This window comes from Paroedura picta, chromosome 3, assembly GCF_049243985.1.
Source record: "Paroedura picta isolate Pp20150507F chromosome 3, Ppicta_v3.0, whole genome shotgun sequence".
Taxonomy (NCBI): domain Eukaryota; kingdom Metazoa; phylum Chordata; class Lepidosauria; order Squamata; family Gekkonidae; genus Paroedura; species Paroedura picta.
The window spans coordinates 37,306,233-37,326,638 of NC_135371.1; the positions used below are offsets into that span (position 1 = coordinate 37,306,233).

The 20,406-nt window shown below is 44.9% G+C and overlaps 1 protein-coding gene across 3 annotated transcripts in view; it reads right to left on the reverse strand.

The window, feature by feature from the left end:
• The window catches only part of FGD5 (FYVE, RhoGEF and PH domain containing 5), a 199,498-nt gene that overhangs the window by 173,354 nt on the left and 5,738 nt on the right, over nucleotides 1-20,406 (reverse strand). For all 3 annotated transcript variants that reach the window (XM_077325309.1, XM_077325310.1, XM_077325308.1), the window contains exon 2: nucleotides 2,553-5,496. In XM_077325309.1, coding sequence (XP_077181424.1) covers nucleotides 2,553-5,389 — 2,837 coding nt within the window. In that variant the 5' untranslated portion in view covers nucleotides 5,390-5,496. The remainder of the gene's footprint in view (nucleotides 1-2,552; nucleotides 5,497-20,406) is intronic.

A 20,406-nucleotide genomic window follows, 5' to 3' on the forward strand; every position in this document is an offset into this window, starting at 1 on the left:
GCTAAATTTTGGGGAACAGTAGCAACTGCCCTTCAGGGGACAATATTCTGGCAGCTAACTCCCACATCAGTAATTATAAGAAAATATTATATCTAGCCTGCTCCCATTATTGGGATCTTTCTCTATAAATTTGATTGAATCTAATTAAAAATTATAGGTCATGCTATCCCACATGCAGATGTATATATTGGCATTTTTTTCTGAAGAAAAAAAATGAAAAAGTGAACCTTTTTTTCTGATTGATTGGAATATCTTTTTGAAAGCAGAAATCTTGAGCTTCAGAGGTTTCTAAATCTACTAGGGGCCAAGACCATTTCATTCAGGAATACAACGGGCACTAGATTGGGGGTGGGGGGTGGAAGAACTCTGTGGACGGCCTCTCCCCCCCCCCCAGGACCTGGAAAGGCTGCAGGCAGCTGTTAGTGAACTCACCAGCAGGGGCAGCTCTCATGCAGCAGGGATCTGCAGCTTCAGAGGGAAGTGGAAGGAGGAGCGGTAGACAGTGGTGGGGGGCAGAAGATTGGCTAGCCACTGTACAGAAAGGCAAGCCAGTTGGAGGAGGTGGGACTCTGGGGCAGGATAGCTGCCTTGAGTGGGTGTTGCGTGTTGAATGGCACTTAAGCCATGAGACACACTCCTCCTCCAAGGCCTTACCGGAAATATATAGTGGAACAGATATATCTAAATCTGAACAACGTTGCAGAGTAAGGTGACCAGATTGTCCCAATTTGGAGGGACATCTGGGGGCACCTGGCAAAATATACTTATGTTGAAATGAAAAAAAATATATATTACAATACTATTTTTGCATTCTATGCATTCTATGAAACCTTTTGTTGCTCCATATAAACCAAATTTTTAATCAAGAACCCCCCCCCAGTCAATGGTTGTCCCACTTTACCAATGCTGAAATCTGGTCACTATACTGCAGAGTGGATATCAAAACAAGTGCATAATGAAGTCAAGTACAGAAAGAGGATATGTATACAAATATTGTACTAACACACAGTTAGAATTAAACCTAAAACCTTAAAATGGGGGCGGGGGGGGAATCCTCTTCATCATCCACCTCTGCCTATACATGTATACTTCCTTTGGGCTTCCCAATCTCCAGATGGCAGCTGGAGATCTGCTATTACAACTAATCTCCAGGCAACAGAGATCAGTTCATCTGGAGAAAATGGCTGCTTTGGAAGTTGGATTCCGTGGCCTTATATCCCTTTTCCCTAAACCCCACCCTTCTCAGGCTACACCCCCAAAATCTCCAGGTATTTCCTAATCTGGAGCTGACAACCTTTGCTGCTCCCCTTTATCTCTCTTTTAAGACAAGTAAAAAATCAGATGAAGCAGTGACCACACAAGGAATCTAAGATGGCTTAAAAAAATATTTAACGACATTTGTGGCCCAAAGACATCACACCTATACTGCAGGCTTCAAGGTTTCATTGTAATGGGTAACCAGAGGCCATCACAACATGCCTGACCTTTTTTGGTTAAACTCTTATCTGCTACCTTATTAGCAATTCTAAATACTGAAGCATAGTAATATTCTATGGTCTGGAACTATGACCATCATACACCAAACAGTGAACAGCAAAACACCTAGTTCATCCTTTGTGTCTCTCATTTTTATTGCATAAGTAATCTATTGTTCCCTTTGGTCCAGCTGATACTATTATATGAACCCGCACTTCCTCCAAAAAAACTTAATTTTTCTCCTTTCTTGTTTTTTGACCTTGAGTCAAATTGAGACAGACAAATAGCTTTAACGTTTACCAGTGTCTTCTCCCAGTTATAAACTTGTCATTAAAGGATCATTAAGATGAATGCCAAAGCACAAGGAAGCCAATGGAATAACAGTGACGGAAAATAGCCTAATTGATGTCCCAGTGCACAAAGTTTCAAACCCTGTTGCAATTCATTCAGCATCACTTTCAGACATTGATTTCTGTAGGTTTTAGTAACAATAATAAACCCTATGTAGTTCCTGTCAGTTGACTTTGAGCCAAGTCCATAGATTAATCCTTTTACTTTTAGGAACCCAAACTGACAATGATGCCTAGAGGAACAGACAAGAGCAACCGTACAAAAGCTAGAAGACTAGAATGCAGTGTGGCAGTTGTTGCCCTGCAGCCTCCGTTCATTGCAATGGGACACGCATGAGAGAGTCACATTTCCCCCCAATGATGCCTTCTGATCAGAAAAGACTGCAGGAGCATTGCCCAGAATAAGGTTGATAAAAAAGACTCGGTCAACCACTGTGGTCGTGAAGCGGTTTCTAAAAATTAACTTTGATTTTCCTGAGCTTCCCATAAGTGATAACCTATTGCCGCTAATGTATTGGTAAGCATTTAGATCAAGGAATACCCAAGTCTCCAATATATTTTGAAAATGTATACATATATAACTTTGTAATAATCTTGTATTTATAGAAGGCATTGTTTGAAAAGGGAAGATTAACCGTGAGGGTATGCCCGCAGTTCCCAGTGCACAGGAAGTCTAGCTTCTCCAGTCAAGGCTAACTGGCCTTACATAAATATGCGTTACAATACCTTTCTGTCTCCTGGTTGGTAGGCTGCTGTTTGTTGTTCTCAAAAGCTGTAAAACTGCTCATATCCACATAGCCGTCATTCTCATTCGCAGCAGATAAAGCCCTGCTAGGGTCTTCAAAAAATTCAGTAAAAGTTCCTGCCCTGGTGGGCCTCCGTGGAGGAATTTGTATATTTTCATAATCGGAGTTCATTGCTGGAATATTCTCATAGTCAGAAGTATCAGCATTAGGAAATGATATAGACCTGGGCTTAGTCAATGGAAGGGGCATGAAAGGTGGCCTTGAACGGTCCTCAAAAGACTCCACACGTGACACACTCCTGCTAAAGGTTTTGGGTGTCCCTTTTCTCTTACCATCCTTGTAGAAGAGGACAGTTGGAGACTCAGAGGCCCTCAACTTTCCAGTTCGTGATTTCAGCTGAGGGGAACTACTCAAACTCCTCCTGTCCAGTTCCATGACTCTGGAAGGTCCGTGATAACTGGACTCTGAAGAAGACCTTGAAGAAGAAAGATGAACATCCACATGAACTTTATTCTCTGTCTTCTTCTTGAACTTCAGCGTGAGGAACTTTTTAAAAGAAGACTTCTTTTTCTTGCAGTATTTATCAGGAGAGTCATTCTCTATTAAAAGTGAAGGTGAGCTTTTAGTGATTGGCTTTTTAGTAATACAGGCTAGTTCAAAAGGAGGCGGTATATCAACAACTGAGGATGGGGTGGACACCCCACTGGATGGAAGGTGATTTCTCTGGGAAAAGCTACCTGATGAAGCAATTACACAAGACAAAGAGAGGTCTTCTGTCCTGTTTATTCTATTGTAATCCATTACAGAGGTATCAGATTCTCTATAAACAGAGCCTGGGATGTCTTTGCCTTCTACCGAAAAAGATCGAGGGTATAAAATAAAGCGCCTTGGCTTTGCAGGTAATGCCCTATTGAGTTCCATAGGCTTTCCATCCAATAAACAGAAAGCATGGCTTAAGTCCTCAGGCACCATGGGGGTTGTGCCCAAGGGATGAAGATCAGTGTCTGGGCCTGTTTCTTCTGGAACCGTTTCTGGCACATATCCAGGTACTTTTCCAGAAAGGGATCTTGTTCTAGTAACAATGCTTTTCCGATCAACAGGGAGCAAGTGGTTTTCAGCATCCACACTCCCTCCCTCCCTAAAGCCAGTCAAAGCATCTTGAACATCAGCCTCCCCCACTTCTTTTCCAATATCTGACGGCAGGCTATCTCCCAATACATATGGGTTGTCTAGGGAGTCACTGGCTGTTTCTCCATCATCATCTTTATTATAAGCAACCACCACTTCAGGGATGGCTGCAGAGTCATCACTCACATATTCACTCCTTGCATTTGTTTCAGTTTTGCTATCCTGACATTCACTTAGTTCTTCTGTACCACAGCATGTATCTTCAACTGCTGTTTCACTGGGTGCATCTAAGGCAATTTTCCCACCATCACTGTGGTCTACCTCGTTCGCTTGGCTATGTGATTCTTGCTTTTCCAAATCACTTTCAATACAATTGAACTTAGATTCTTCTGCCAGCAGTGATTTGCTTTCCAGTCCACTATCATCCTGAAGAGCAAAGGGCTGATTGTCACTAGACAGTTCACTCTCCTCTACTGGCAATTCTTCAGGAGAGTCAGGAGCATCCTCACCACATTCCTTCTCAAAGGGAATAATCTGGCAGTTGTCATCCACAGGTTCTGACTCCAGCATGTCATCCTTTTGTTCTTCCAGGTTTTCTTTTGTATCACACACTGTCTCTGTTGTTTCCTCCTCACTCTTCATCTCAGTGGTTTGGTAGCCATCATCTATATGTTCTTCCAGTTCTATGCCTGCTTCACAGTCAACATCAGGATCAATTTCCTCCTCTTTTCCAGCATCAGTTTCATTAGCTGACCCTCCCAATACCTCTTCTGTAAGGCATTCAGGGCAATTAAGTCCTAGTCTAGTGTCCACTTCTTCAGAATCATCAGCAATTCTAGGACTTTCACAAACATCGTCTACAAGCTCCAACTCTATGTCTAAGGCAGATCCATCTCCATCATTATGTGTGGCACCCATTTCTGTGTCAACACTGGGTTGATCATCTTCCAAATCCTGGAGTGAATCTTCTTCTCCCGGATCTTCACAAATTGGAAACAGATCCTCTGAGGTGGGTGTTGGCTCCTCTAAATGCCTTAAAATAATGTCTTCACATATAGTGTCCTTCAGAATTGCATCTCCATTCAAAATTTTATTATCCATATTATATTCATTGTTGTCCTTTATCAGATCCAGTTCTCTGAGTGTTTCATCAGCCCCATCTGCACAGTGCCTTTTGGTTACACTGTAACCAGTTTCATGGTCTTCATTTTCATACCCAGGATCCTCTTTTAAATCTTCAGGGCTGTCAAGAGTTTGGATATCAGTTGGTTCCAATGAGTCCTTGTCCACTGTTCCTGTGTTATATGAAGGATCATTGTCTAATTCATTTTGTTCAAGATCAGGAATCTCATTATTGGTGCAATTATCTTCTTCTTTACCAGCTGGTGCTCCTGGAATGTTTAAGACATTGTCCTCTAGTTTCTGCAGTTGTTCAGAGTCATTATCGTCTTTGTCTGTCAGTTCAGTTTCGGATATTACAATATACTCATCTTCAGTTCCCAGTTCTGAGCACTCAGTGTTGCACTGATTTCCTTCACAGAGTTGTCCTGTTGTACATATTAGTTTCCCATTAGTACACTTGTTTAGAGTATTGTTGGTGTAAACACTGGATTGCTGTACAATCACAGGATCATTGTCATTGGAGATTTTTGGCTTGGGTGCAATGGGTGGTTTTGGACCCCTAGACATAGAGTTTGAATTGTGATGTATACCAGACTTGGACAGTGATGGAGGAAATTTGGGAGCAAGATGACTGAAAATCTTTGGTTTTGGTGCTAGTGGTGGTTTTGTGAAATCTGTGAAATAAAGAAGTAAAAGACTGCATTAGCAAATTTCTATACTACTTCAAGAAGTATCAGTTCATAACTGCCATGTAAAACATGAGGAAAACGAAGCAGGTTAACTGAATTTACCCCATTTCTGCTGGGGAAAGGTGGCGGGCTAATTTTATCTGTTCTCCATATCCACTGCAGTGCTTTGCAATATATCTCATGATGTTCACATGACTCCCCCAAACAGTTCTCTGGAGCCATTATCTTTATATGTAGCAGCTAGGCCTTGAGGAACTCATGAAACAGAATACCACTTTAACAAGGGCTTTACAGATCTGCATTCCTCATATTTGAAGCCCTTTCCCCTATGTAAAACATGACATTTGTAAGTGAAACACTCATGGTATGTAACACTGGCACTTTGGGCAGTATATTTGTAAAATGTTAACCTTGATCAAGAAACATGAATATTTTCTTATCAGTTGATAAGCCAAACTTCTTCAGTCCAACAGCATGTACAGTCATAATGACAACCTAAGAACATAAGAACCCTGATGGATCAGGTGAATGATCATCTAGTCCAACATGCTCTTGCATCCAGTGGTGATGAAGGGACAATAAACAGGACTGGTAAGGTTGTCAGCTCCACACTGAGAAAAACCTGGAGATTTTGGGGGTGGAGTTTGAGGAGGGTGGGGTTTGGGAAGGGGAAGGACTTCAATGGGGTACCATGCCATAGAGTCCACCTTCCAAAGTGGCCATTTTCTCCAGGTAAACTGATCTCCATTGCCTGGACAGCAGTTCAAATCCTAGGAGATCTCCAACCACCACCTGGAGGTAGGCAGCTGTAGCGTAGAGGCCAAGGTCTTCCCCTGTCTCTGAATCTAAAGGTTTTATTAGTCACCAGCTCTTATAGCCACCAATGGACCTCTCCACCTGTCTTTTAAAGCCACATGTTCATGGCTACCAATATACCCACAGGTGGTAAATTCCACAATGTAATTGCTCAATGTAAATTAATTACCAATTAATTTAAACTAAATACGTTTTCAAAGATGTTCCATTGGTGGGTCAATAAAGAAGCCTGGGTGCCAATTTCCAATCAAGTTTGGGCATGATCCAACCCAGTTATAAGTCTCATTGATTTCAGTGGCAGAATGAAACTTGTACTCTTTCCTAATGACACAGAGGGCTGAATCAAGCGCTTTGCAATGATGCATGCTTGTGACCAAGACAAGGAGCTTTAATCAGTGTCAGTACAAGTTCACCATCCCCAAATAATTCCTGCAGTTGTTTTGCTTGTTTTAAAGAGCGACACCATAAAGGGCAAGTCTCCTTGGCAAGCAGCTTTCTTTTGTTTTAAAGCCACTATTAGTGCTCACAAAAGCTTTATGATTGATGGCCTTGCCAGCTCTTGGCTCTGTTTTAACTCCTGAAGGAGGAGGAATAGTTGCTTTCTCCACCACACCCCTGTCCGGATATCACAACAAGACTTGCTCCATTTCTGCTGGGCTGAGATACAGAGAGGAACTCCCACTGCCCCAGCTATGTTTATCCCAATGATCCATTGGGTTTCCCTTGCATCACTGTAATGCTATGTAAACGATGGTCCACTTTCTCAGCTTTTGTTCAATGAAACATAACACAGAAGTCCACAGGCACCTTAAAGACTAGCAAATATTTTCTGGCATAAGCTGCCATGCATCAGATCTCAGTTGTACAGAGTGCAAAAACATTTTGCAGATACCTTTTTAATCAAAATTGTGGGGTGAATGGATATTATAGCAAATGACTAACAGGGCTATCCATATGGATTCAAGCTAGGGTAGTCAACCTCCTGGTGGGCCTGGAGTAAGGTGACCAGAATCAACGGAGTGAAAAGCTCCCCCTCCCCCTCCCCCCACCAGCGGCGGCACGGCCGCTTTTACTTTGATTTATCCGCAGCCAGGGTCGGAAGCAAAAATGGCTGGGCGGCGGTGGCCCCACGGGAAAGCTGCACCGAGCTTCTCTGTGTGCCAGGCCCATGAAGGAGTCGACGTCGAGCAGCCAGGTGCTGAGCAACCAAGTGCTGGGGGCAGTGTGCACCACGGGCGGCTGCCTGGCCGTGAGCGAGCTGGCGCGGCGGTTGAAGCTCCGCAAGGGCTCCACGTGCCTGGCCCGGCTACTGGGGGACGAAGGAGGGAAAGGGGGCGGCAGCGGCGGCACCCCCCCCCGGGAGTGGCACGGCCGCTTTTAGTTTCGTTTCTCCAGGGTCGGAAGCAAAAGCGGATAGGTGGCCCCGGCCCTGCAGGAATGCTGTGCCGAGCTTCCCTGCTTGCCAGGTGCGTGGAGTCGGGACATTTAAAAAACGTGGCGGTACCCGGCACAAATCATGGAAAGGCAGGGTGGTCCCGCCAGAATCGCTATATCTGGTCTCCTTAGCCTGGAGATCTCCTGGAACTACAATTGACCACCAGACCATAGACATCAGTTCCCCTGGGGAAACAGATGCTTTGGAGAATGGATTGTTTGGTATTATTTAATTATTCATTTATTGGGATTTATATACCTTACGGCTTAGGACAATTTATAGAGAATATGAATTGTGTAACAGAATACAATATAATCTTAATAACTGTGGCATCAATAATGCGGTATTCTCAACAGTAATCATAACATAACATAGGCAACAATACAACATTTGTTCACAGTAACATTACGACCACAACTCTGTAAAGTGAGCATATATGAATGGGAGGGGCTTCTGGGAACCCAATAGATGTTGACATGGACCTCAACCAAATGCCTGGTGTAAGAGCCAGTTTGGTGTAGTGGTTAGGAGTGCGGACTTCTAATCTGGCATGCCAGGTTCAATTCTGCACTCCCCCACATGCAACCAGCTGGGTGACCTTAGGTTCGCCACGGCACTGATAAAACTGTTCTGACCGAGCAGTGATATTAGGGCTCTCTCAGCCTCACCCACCCCACATGGTGTCTGTTGTGGGGAGAGGAATGGGAAGGCGACTGTAAGCCGCTTTGAGCCTCCTTCGGGTAGGGAAAAGCGGCATATAAGAACCAACTCTTCTTCTTCTTCTAAGAGCTCCATTTTGCAGGCCCTGTGGAACTGTGGTAGCTCTGTCAGGGCCTGGTTCTGGTTGAGGCCAAAAGTGCTTCCTTGAGGCCAGGGATCACCAACCGGTTAGCATTGGCTGAACAAAGTGCTCTTTTGGGGGGCATAGGCAGAGAGGTAGTCTTTCACGTACACTGGGCCCAAACTGCATATGGCCTTAAAGGTCCTCAAGCTTAAGCTTGACCTCAAACTTAAGCCAGGATTCAACTGGTAACTCCTGCAACTATTAGACCACGGGCTGAATGTGAGCCCTCCAAGGTGTTCCCCCGAGAACGCTGGCTGCTGTGTTCTGGACCAGTTGTAGTTTCCAGATCAAGGATAAGGGTAGGCCAGCATAGAGCGAGTTGCAGAAATCCAGTCTAAAGGTGACTGCTGCATGGATCACTGTGGCTAGATGTTCCACTGATGTCTCTCTTCATGCCTTACCCAACTCTTCCCCCCCAAATCTACAGGACTTTCCCGACCCAGAGTTGGCAACCCTAATCCAAGCATATTTAACACATTATTTAATCCTGACACTAGCCACTCACTATAAGTGCAAATACAATAAGGTTATAACAGAAACCTGCTCAGTAGAAAAACATCACAATCCAACCAATTAAATAGTATTACAGTTTTACATTCCTTTGCTTTGTGTTGCAAGTCAAAGTAATTTACCCCAAATTGCCTCACAGGTCACACATTTTTAAAGCTAATGATAACCAATGGTTGTCACTTTAAGGATATTCCTTTAAGTATTACAAATCAACGGAGAAGCCTGTCATGCTCCCCCTCTCCATCAGGCCTACTGAACTGTCAGGAAGGTGCTGCTTAGAAGAAGCCCCCGAGCATCAGCCTCAATTGGGATCCCTCTTAGACACCCCATCACTCACTGCAGTCCTCTCCCCGCTTGGGCAGATGCTGCTGCTCGGGCACGTGTGCAGCCTCATAGGGAAGCTCCCGAGACTAGGAGGAACCCTGCCACTTGTAGGTGCTCTGCCCCCAAAGGATCCGCCCCCCTGCAAACTGCCAGCTGGGACAGATAATGTAACCACAACATGCATAGGGAGGGAGGGTGGGAGCAAGGAGGTCCAGCAGCCGGGGCAAAAGCCTTGCCCAGCACTGGGGCTCCTCAGGAGCTGCCCTGCTGCCGGCCATGCCACCTGGCTGACCAGCCAGTGGGCACCCTCCCTCTCTTCCAGTGCCCTTACCCCACAGCAACGTCATCCACATTCCAAGGTAGATGGGTGTGTGTGTGTGGGGGGGGGAGCATCAACAGATTTATTTGCAACATATTCCCTAAACTATATATCAGAATACAATTACCTTGCTGGATCAGACTGAGATCCATGTCAACTGTCTCCCTACTTGTAGCCTCCCAGATGCCTCATGCAAACAGGACATGGATGCCATCTCCTTCCTTAGTGTGTTCCAGCTTCCACTAGGCAGGTATACACCGTGTCTTCCCGCAAAGGGAACATTCAAGATAACACGGCCAATAGCCATTGATAGCTCTATCTTCCACTAATTTATCTAGAAGTTTGTGTTCATAGCTGGAATGTAGCATCTCTTTACCCATTACTCTCCCTTTGACTTTATGGATATTAAATGGAGCTCATCTAGACCATATGAAAAAGTAGGGTAAAAGGCCACCAATATGTTCCAGATTCTTATTTAAATTCCCATGCTAAGATTAGGGCATGTGATTCTTCTTTATGACACTGATGGGACATGTGCTGCTTACTGCAAGCACTTTATCTGTGGCGTGAGCCAGATGGCATGAAACAGGGAGGCCTTTGGGGAGCCATAGGCAGCCAGGTTCACAGCTTCTCACTGGCGTTATCCAATATTCTGTGTTCTAACATTCTAAGCCTGCCACCTGCCCTCTGCTACAAGGTGTTTTATTGTTGCTGTTACTATTGTTGACTGAGCTCCTTTGACTCTCAGTGGCTTCTCGTTCCAAATATTGGGAACTTTGCTTGAAATCGAGCCAATATTACAATAAGACAAAAACACCACCAGCAACAAGTAACCCAAATCTCTCCCACAATGAAGAACCGAATGACCTTTTTATCGGGGGCAGTTTTAGCGTCAGTACATTCCTGCTTCCGTCGCACTTGGCCAGCAAAGAGTTTTTCCACTGCAAAGGACAAAAGCAACATTACGCCATACAAAGTGTACAGGTTTCTAAAATGGTAAACATGCCTGTTTGTTTCAAGATCTGTGTCACTGGACAGAGGGGAGAGAAAAACACCAAGTACCCAAAGAAAACTTTTTTGAGGTTGAGGAGGTATCAGACAGTCTCTTGTGTTTCTCCTCCTTTATAGTTAAGAGGTTTCCTCATCGGCTTCTGCTTCTTCCTCCGCTTGTCCCCTTTCATCTGGGTGAGATTAGGTTCCAGCAGGCAGCATCCCTTTCCATAAAACCTTCTGTGTCGCCCTCATGAAATGATCTCTCATGCTGGTAACAATTTTTAAGAAAGATCAAAGTTGTACGGATGGGTTTTTATTATTTTATTTTATTATTACATTTATATACCGCAATCCCTTGCGGTTCAGGGCGGTTTACAGTGATTTCAAATTTCTGTGTGAGCTAGACATTTTTTTTTTTTGCCTTCTTCTATTACAATATGGTGCAGTGATTAGAACAGGGGTTTTCACCTCGGGGTCCAGGGACACCTAGGGGGCGATGGGAGCTCTGGAGGGGGGGATCCCATGGCCTTTTCCCTCCTGCCTTAATGGACTTGGCTACAAACCAGGTAACTGGACATTTCTATTTCTCCCCCACCCCACTCCACCCCACTCCTAAACGTGAGTTATTTCATGGTTTCTGGGAGGGGGCAGAGCCTGCATGCCTAAGCCCAAATTAAACTGCCTCCTCTCTCTCAGAGGACTCAGTGGATAGGCTGTGGGTGTAAGACTCAAAGGGAGGGGAGTTAGTTGTGGAACAGTATTGGGGTTCCAGCCTTTCTTCTCAGCTCCCGCCCCTCTTTCTGGCCTACATGAGGTGGAGCATCTTGGCCGTAGTAAAGGTGGGGAGAGGGAACAAAAGGAAGGTGACAGCTGTGGGTGACATCATTTCCAGGGAGTGTGGCAGGGAGACACGACCAGCTGACATCACTTCTGGGCTCCTCAAAGATTGAAAAATTATTTCAAGGGCTTCTCCATGGTCAAAAGGCTGAAAAGGGCTGAGTTAGAATGCCAGACTTGAACTAAAGAAGCTGGGTATTAATTATCCATGATAATAAGAAAATCATACACTTTAAACATAATCTACTTCCTAAGGTTGTTGTGAGGATACCATGGGAGGGGGAACAATGTATGCTACCCTGAGGTTCAGGATGTGATTAAAATGGAAGGAATTATTAGCTGCTGGATGAGTGGCAGATGCTCTGTGCCTGCATATTAAAATTGTTAAACTAAGACCAGGGAGATGTGAGTTCAAATCCCTGTTCAGCCTATTCAAGGCTGACTTCAGCTCTGCCATTCCTTTTCTCCACCTACCCTACCTCACAGCACTGTTGTGAAAATAAAAGGAAGGCAGGAAGAATAATGCATGCCACTCTTAGGAGAGATGAGATGATAGATAATTAAATTAGATGCTGAATATGAATTTGACTGAATCATATCAAACCTCTGGTTACAGATGCTTTCAAAATACTGTAAACACCTACAAGGTGGTGAAAAATGACAAAAAATGGTAATGATGTTGTTATCATCATTGGGAAGAGTTATAATTTAGCCTGTTACTTCTCTAGTGGCAACTGACCACTAGTGAATCTGGGGTCCAGGGCAAAAGTTCAGGATGGGGCCCCAGTATCACTGCTGCCTCACCACTATCTCCACCACCACCAAGTAAGGTAAGTAGAAGCCACCATGGACACTGGAAGCCAGCTGCTCATGCCCCATATGGGGAAGGTGCAAGTAATGGCAACAGCCTTCCCTTCTTTCATCCCTCCTTTAGGTATCTGTGGGGCAATTGGTCCTTCCAAGTGTGGGACCCAAGGAAACTGCCGCTGTCATCTGTTGTGCTACAGGAGTCCTTTGCTTCTGGATTTTCCTGTGTAGAGGTGAATGGTCACTATCAAGCAATGATAGCTTAGTCTTCATTACTGTGTGGAGCCTGAGTATCCACTAGAGATGCCAGTCACCAGGTGGGACTTGGGGCTCCCCCGGTTTTATAGTTCATCTCCAGTCAATGGAGATCAGTCCCCCTGGAGAAAATGGCTGCTTTGGAGAAGAGCAATTCTTAGCAGATTTACTCAAAACAAAGTCTTGTTTTATGCACTCTCTGCTCCTCCATCTTCTCATTGCAACAACCACAGGTAGGTTAGGCTCAGAAAGAGAGAGTGACTGGCCCCAGCAAACTTCCATGAGAGAGTGAGGATTTGAATCTGCATCTCCCAGATAAATTCTCTAAGCACTACACTGGGACTGCAACTTCACTCAGATGGACCAATGTCCAAGTATAATAATTTTACCAACTACTTCATATGATTAAATCCGTATCAGGAATAATGAACATCAAGCTGTTTCTGATATTAGAATAATTGTATCACAAATCTGGAAGATACATCCAGGATCATCTAGTCCAGTGGTCCCCAACCTTTTTATCACCAGGGACCGATCAACGCTTGACAATTTTACTGAGGCTCGGGGGGGGGGGTAGTCTACTCTTCTCCTCTCGACCACTGCCCTAACACTCTCTGACTCCGGTTGCTATGGTAATGTTTAAACATCCCTTTTTGCCTTTTGACTAAGGTGACCAGATTTTAAGATTGGTAAAGAGGGACACCATTGCCTGGGGGGTTGCCAACCTCCAGATATGGCCTGGAGTTCTGGAATTACCACTCAAGCCTGCACAGCTTGGAGACCAAGAGCTGCCCTGCAGGCCAAGCTGTCACTCACCACTGGTGAGAAGAGTCCCTACCCCCCCCCCCATTCCCATGATCGCTTGGCGACCACGAGCAACACAACCAAGTGACGTACACACACACTTTTTCAGATATCTGCTTGCACAAGAAATCTTACACCTTGCATTAAATTTTGTGGGTCTTAAAAGTGCCACCAAACTCAAACTTTGTTCCAGTGACCCACACTGGATTTGTTTCGGTTGCAACAAACAGGGTTGCCACCAACTAAATGGATAGTCAAGGGCAGTAAAAGGGGTATATAGAAGTCCTCCTCCTCCCCGCCACCATCTTTAGAAGACCTGCAACTTTGTAATGCGAAACGAGGGCACCAACACCAACACCAGAGCACGGCTGTAACCGTACGCTTCTGCCCCAGGGCCCAAAGAGAGCGCTGGAGCATTCCGAGGCTGCCTCCCATCTGGCCGGGTGACTCCAAATGGCTACGCCCCCCCTTCCCCCGGGCTCAAGCAGCTTGCTGCTGCCCCCCGCACAACCTGGCAGGGCACTCTGCCTCGGGACCTAGACCCATCTGCTGCAGACCCCACTGAGCAGCAGCAGCCATGCACGCACCTTCGCAGTGGAAGAGCGATCCCTGCAAGGGCTGGGGGGCAAGTGAGCAAAGGTGGAGCAAGCACTGCGAGCTCAGTGCTGGCGAAAGTTTGGGCAGGCGAGGCGTTCACTCGTCACAGAACTTTACGGCCACCATAGGGACCACTCAGCCAGCTACTGAAGAGGCGTGTTTCCATCTCCTCACAACAGAGTGGTGAACAGTGTGCTTGGGGCAGGCACGAAGGAGCCAGCTTGCTGAGGAGAAGGAAGGCTGTGGGGAGAGGGGGAAGTTTTGCCACTGAGAGCCAGTTTGGTGTAGTGGTTAGGAGTGCGGACTTCTAATCTGGCATGTTGGGTTCGATTCTGCACTCCCCCGCATGCAGCCAGCTAGGTGACCTTGGGCTCGCCACGGCACTGATAAAACTGTTCTGACCATGCAGGAATATCAGGACTCTCTCAGCCTCACCCACCTCACAGGGTGTCTGTTGTGGGGAGAGGAAAACGAAGGCGACTGTAAGCCGCTTTAAGCCTCCTTCAGGTAGAGAAAAGTGGCAAATAATTCTTCTTCTTCACTGAAGAAACGCTCTGTCAGGAACTTCTTCTGGATGTTTAGCCAAAAATTCTTTTGAATTAATTTCATCTCATTGGTTCTGGTCTGACCCTCTGGGGCAACAGAAAACTGCTCCATCTTCTATATGACAGCCCTTCAAGTACTTAAAGATGGTTATCATATCATCTCTTAGTAGTCTTCTCTCCAGGCAAAATAGACCAAGCTCTCTCAACCTTCCCTTAGTCTCCAAACCTCTAACCATCTTCCTAGCACTCCTCTGCACACGCTCCACTTTCTCTACGTCTTTCTTCAGTTGTGCTGCCCAAAATGAGGTCTTACTGGAGCAGAGTAAAGCAGTAACATTACCTCAATTGATCTGGACACTATACTTCTTTTAATACAGCCAAAAATCCTATTTGCCTTTTTAGTTATCGAGTCACACTGCTGACTCATGGTCAGTGTCTAGTCTACTAAGATCCCCAGATCTTTTTCACATGTACTACTGTCAAGACAAGTCTCATCCATCATATAGTGACACATGTGTTTTTTCCTACCTAAATGAACAACTTTACAATATATCACTATTTAAATTAATTTTAGCCCAGTCTTCTAGCCTGTTAAGATCATCTTGTATTCCCCCCATGGCCGATTGCTCCCAGTGCAGTGAGCACCGCACTGTGGGAGGGGGGGAGACGCCAGCGCTCCGGTGGGCACAACCGCGCAGGCGCAGCAGCTCTGTGCCTGCACGTTTGCGCCCACCAGCACGCCCGTGCCTCCTTCTTCCCCCCCCCAGTCACCGGCCCAAAAAAGGTTGGGGACCACTGTGTTAAACAACACCGGGCTCATGACAGATCCCTGAGGCACTCCATTCATCACTCCTCTCCAAAAAGATAACAAACCATTTACAAGCAGCCTTTGGATGCGATCTGTCAACCAGTTCTCGATCAACCTAACAATAATAGGCTCCATACCACATTTTACCAACTTGTCAATAAGAATATAATGCAAAACCTTATCAAAAGCCTTATTGAAATTAGGGTAAACTATGTCTACAGAATTCCCCTGATCTAGCAAGGTAGCAGAATTCTCAAAAAAAGAGATAAGTTTAGTCTGACATGACTTGTTCTTGAGAAAGCCATGATGACTCTTAGTGACCGTTTATGCACTGGAGGTTTCATGCCAGGCTGCAGGCTGGAGTTTCAGTCATAGCAGGTTGCCCCACCTCTTCCTGCACCCACATGGGGGAACACTTGGCCTGGGGCACCTCATCCGCCTCCAATTTGTGCTCCTGCATGGGAGCTGGGGCACTGAAGTTCCCAGTGCATAAACGGTCAGTAATTACAGCCATTCGCTTAGAGCCATCCGCTCTAGCTGCTCAAGGTCTGATGGTTTGAAGATTTCAAATAGAAGAAGTTTTTGTCCTCCGAGTGGTCCATGGCACATTATATGCCAAAGGGTCCTTGAATCAAGGCACGTGGACACAATCCAGATGAAAGCAGATTGGTCTTAGTTTAAAAAAGTGTAACTGTGCCTAATATAAGAAAGATTGTCCCATGGAATTGGACTTCTTATTCTTCCAATAAAACTGAGACCAACAATTTGGAGATCCACTATTACTGACTACAGTAAAATAAAAGAATTTTTATCCTCATTAATTTTAATTCGGTTTGGAAGTGTTGCACTGGGATGAAGTCTACATATGCTAATTTCTACTCCTCGGGCTATCTTAATCAGCCTATAAAGCACAGTTTAATAGGCTGTAGAGATAAGCCATATTAACATTTTTACAGAATTTAGATAAATCTGGAGCATATGCTTTGTGACCTGCTTCCCATATGTTACAGCGACTGTTAAATTGATGGTCTGGAGTGATTTACAAGGAAATGATTGCAGAAAAGGAAGTTCTGCTGATGTTATAAAGCATCTCAGCTGTCATCAAGAGACTCCCAGGATTAAACAATAAATAATTCAAGATTGGCTCGATTTCATAGCTCCCATGTTTAACTCTTTTTGTAAGGTGCTTTCCACTTTGAGATGAAACTCCTGAATTCTCTCTGATCCTTTTATAATTTTGGTTCACTTGTGCCCACCTGCCCCTCTCTCAAATGGAGGAGTTAGGGGCTTGTCACTGGTGAAACTTGACTCTTTCTAGGCTATGGTGACCAGATTGTCCCACTTTTGGAGAGACATCTGGGGGTACCTGGCAAATTGTACTTATGTTGAAATTAAAAATATATAAATTACAATACTATTTTGTTCAATGCGTTCTATGAAACTTTTTGTTGCTCCATATAGACCAAATTTTTAATGAAGAACCCCCTGGTCAATGGTGTCCCGCTTTACCAATGTTAAAATCTGGTCACCATAGTCTGTGGGGAAAAGCCCTTGCCCTCCAGCCCAACACTGAGGTCATAAAGGGTAGGAGTTTGGTCCACTGGGTTTTAGACAAGCTTCCCTAAAGCATCCAGGGCCTAGTCTGCACACAAGATATAATGCACTTTAGAAGTAGATTTTCCTGTTCCGCACAGGAAAATCCAGCCACGAAAGCACATTGAAAGTGCATTATCTATTGCAGGGGCAGTCAACCTGTGGTCCTCCAGATGTTCATGGACTACAATTCCCATGAGCCCCTGCCAGCATTTGCTGGCAGGAGCTCCTGGGAATTGTAGTCCATGAACATCTGGAGGACCACAGGTTGACTACCTCTGATCTATTGTATGCAGACTAGGCCCAGGATAAGTATCTGCTGAAGCGCTGCTTGCCAGTGAGGGAGAGCTCATCACCTCCTTAGCCAGCCAATTCCACTGCTGAACTATGCTGACTGAAAATTCTTTTTCCTGATTTCTAGCCCGTATCATCCTACAGGTAATTTAAAGTCATTACTGTGGGTCCTATCCTCTGCTGCTAACAGGAACTGCTCCTACAAGTGATAACCTTTCAAATACTTAATGACAGCAATCATGTCTGCTCTCAGCCTCCTCTTCTCCAGGTTAAACATTCTCAGTCTCTCAGCCTTTCCTCATAAGGCTTGGCCCTTAGTTCCTAGACCACCCTTGTTGCTCTCCTCTGCACCCTCTGAATTTTGTCCACCTCTTTTTTCAAGTGAGGCCTCCAGAACTGCACACAGTACTCCAGGAGCTGTCTGACCACTGTGGCATACAGCGGGACTATGACATTTTGTGATTTTGATGTGATGTGTCCATTGATACAGCCCAAGACTGCATTTGCCTTCTTTACTGTGCATCACACTCTCTGCTCATACTTAGCTTACAGTCTACAAGTATTTCAAGATCTCCTTCACACACACTGCTACCAAGAAGAAAGAAGAAGAGAGAAGGGAGAAGGGGAAGAAGTTGGTTCTTATATGTTGATTTTCTCTACCCAAAGGAGTCTCAGAGCGGCTTATATTCGCCTTCCTTTAACTTTCCCCAAAACAGACGCCTTGTGAGGTAGGTGAGGCTCAGAGATCCCTGATATTCCTGCTCGGTCAGAACAGCTTTATCAGTGCTGTGGCGAGCCCAAGGTCACCCAGCTGAAGAATTGCATCTTGTTCACATTTGCCCATTTTCCCAGCATGTTTAGATCTTGTTGAACTCTATCTTCTGGGGTGTTCACTACTCCTTCCAATGTAGTGTCAACTGCAAATTTAATGAGTCCCTCCACCCCTCATCCAGATCATGGATAAAACCATTTAAAAGTACACGGCCAAGTACGAAGCCCTGTGACACCCCACTGCTCATCTCCCTACATCAACTGAATTTCCACAATGTAGTAAGCCCATCACTTAGTCAAAGAAGGATACCAGGATGGCCTGGCAGGACTTGTTGGGAGACAAATCTGTGCTGACTTCCCTGGATCAACAAATTGTCCTTCATATGTTTGCAGATCATACCCTTTAAAATCTGTTCCATTATCTTCCCTGCAATTGAGGTCAGACTCACTGGCCTGTAGTTTCCCAAGTCATCTCTCCCAACTTTTTTGAATACTGGGATAATATTCACTTTCCTCCAGTCTCCTGGTGCCTCTCCAGGTCCTCAAGAGGTCCTAAAGATGATCAACAATGGTTCTGCAAGTTCTCCAGAAAGTTCTTTTAGCACTCTCAGGTGCACACCATCCAGCCCAGGGGATATGCAACTTGACAGCAAACAATTATACATCCTGTCTGGGTGGTCCAGACAGCTCAATCTCATCAAACCTTAGAAGCTAATCAGGGTTGCCCTTGGTTGGATGGGAGACCACTAAAGAAATTCAGGATTGCTATGCAGAGGCAGGCAATGCCCAACCATCTCTGTTCATCTCTTGCCTTGAAAACTCTACAGTCATAAATAAGCAGTGACTCGATGACATGTTCTGCTACCAAAAAACAAACACATATTTGAGCAATGATTAAAATAACTATATAAATGATGGGAAAATAAAGCGGTGCCTGGTGGCATCTTAAAGGTGAACAGATTTATTCAAGTATAAAACTTCGGTTGCTCTCCAAAGCTTTTAAAAAACAATCAACACCTGGGTTTATTTTATTGCCTACTTTGACTTAAATGTTCATTAAAGTAACAAATGGGCTTTTTTCTTTTTTAAAAAAGGACTACTTGTCATTGTAGTCACTAAAGAGTTCCCTGAAATTTAGGCAGAAATGGCAAAGCAGAAGCCATTTAGCAGAGCAAAAATGTGCCATAATGTAGTTATTTAAATCAATTTTCTCTTAAGAGAAATGAATAACCTAGGGCTTTTGAGAGGCCAAATCAATAGAGCAGAACATTTACTATGTATTTTCTTTATCACCCATAAATGTAATTCAATAATATAACATGAGACAAACAGTGCCATGGAAATGTATACCCCAGTTCATTTTCTTTTTTTTTTCTTTCTTTTTTTGTCATTCATGTTTCATCAATTTATGAGGAAAGACTAAAATGCAAAAGGACTTCAGTTCCAATCTATTCTGTTTTCTGTGATCTTTCTAAGGATTGCTGAGGCTGCACCTCTGTGAACACACTGGTGGGAGGGAGTTCCACTGAATTTAACTTCCCCATCAAAACAGAGTAGCATTTCCTACCAAGTAATGAAAGTCAACCTCTACACATAGAATGAGCCTCTTGTGGCACAGGGTGGTAAGGCAGCAGAAATGCTGTCTGAAGCTGTCTGCCCATGAGGCTGGGAGTTCAATCCCAGCAGCCGGCTCAAGGTTGACTCAGCCTTCCATCCTTCCGAGGTTGGTAAAATGAGTACCCAGCTTGCTGGGGGATAAACGGTAATGACTGGGGAAGGCACTGGCAAACCACCCCGTATTGAGTCTGCCATGAAAACGCTAGAGGGCGTCACCCCAAGGGTCAGACATGACTCAGTGCTTGCACAGGGGATACCTTTACCTTTACGCATAGCACCAGATGTTCATGACCCCACTCAACACTAACTGGGAGCGACTATGACTGCCTCATCCCATGCCCAGGTAATCACACCATTTATATTGGAAGCTCTGTGCTTAACTGTACTTTCCTACAAACATATCACCTTAATTCAGCTGCTCCTAATTTAGTTCCCCTGCCCTAGCAGTTTGTTTCCCCTCAGTCATCTCTGCTCTTGCTTTGATATTGGTCCTTTCATAAAGCAGATGTTGCTTCTGGTTATATTTTGCAGTTTCCATCTGGGGGAGAGAGAGAGGGGAAAGGATTTCAAACCAAACTTGAATCCTGAATGGATACCTGCCCAGGTTAAAGTTCGGGGAGGAAAAATGCGCCCGGTTCTTCAGCCCATTTAATTGTACAGACGTATGCAGAGCCATTGAGTTGACCAAGTGTTCTTGTGGAAACCCTGCATGTTGTATAAAACACA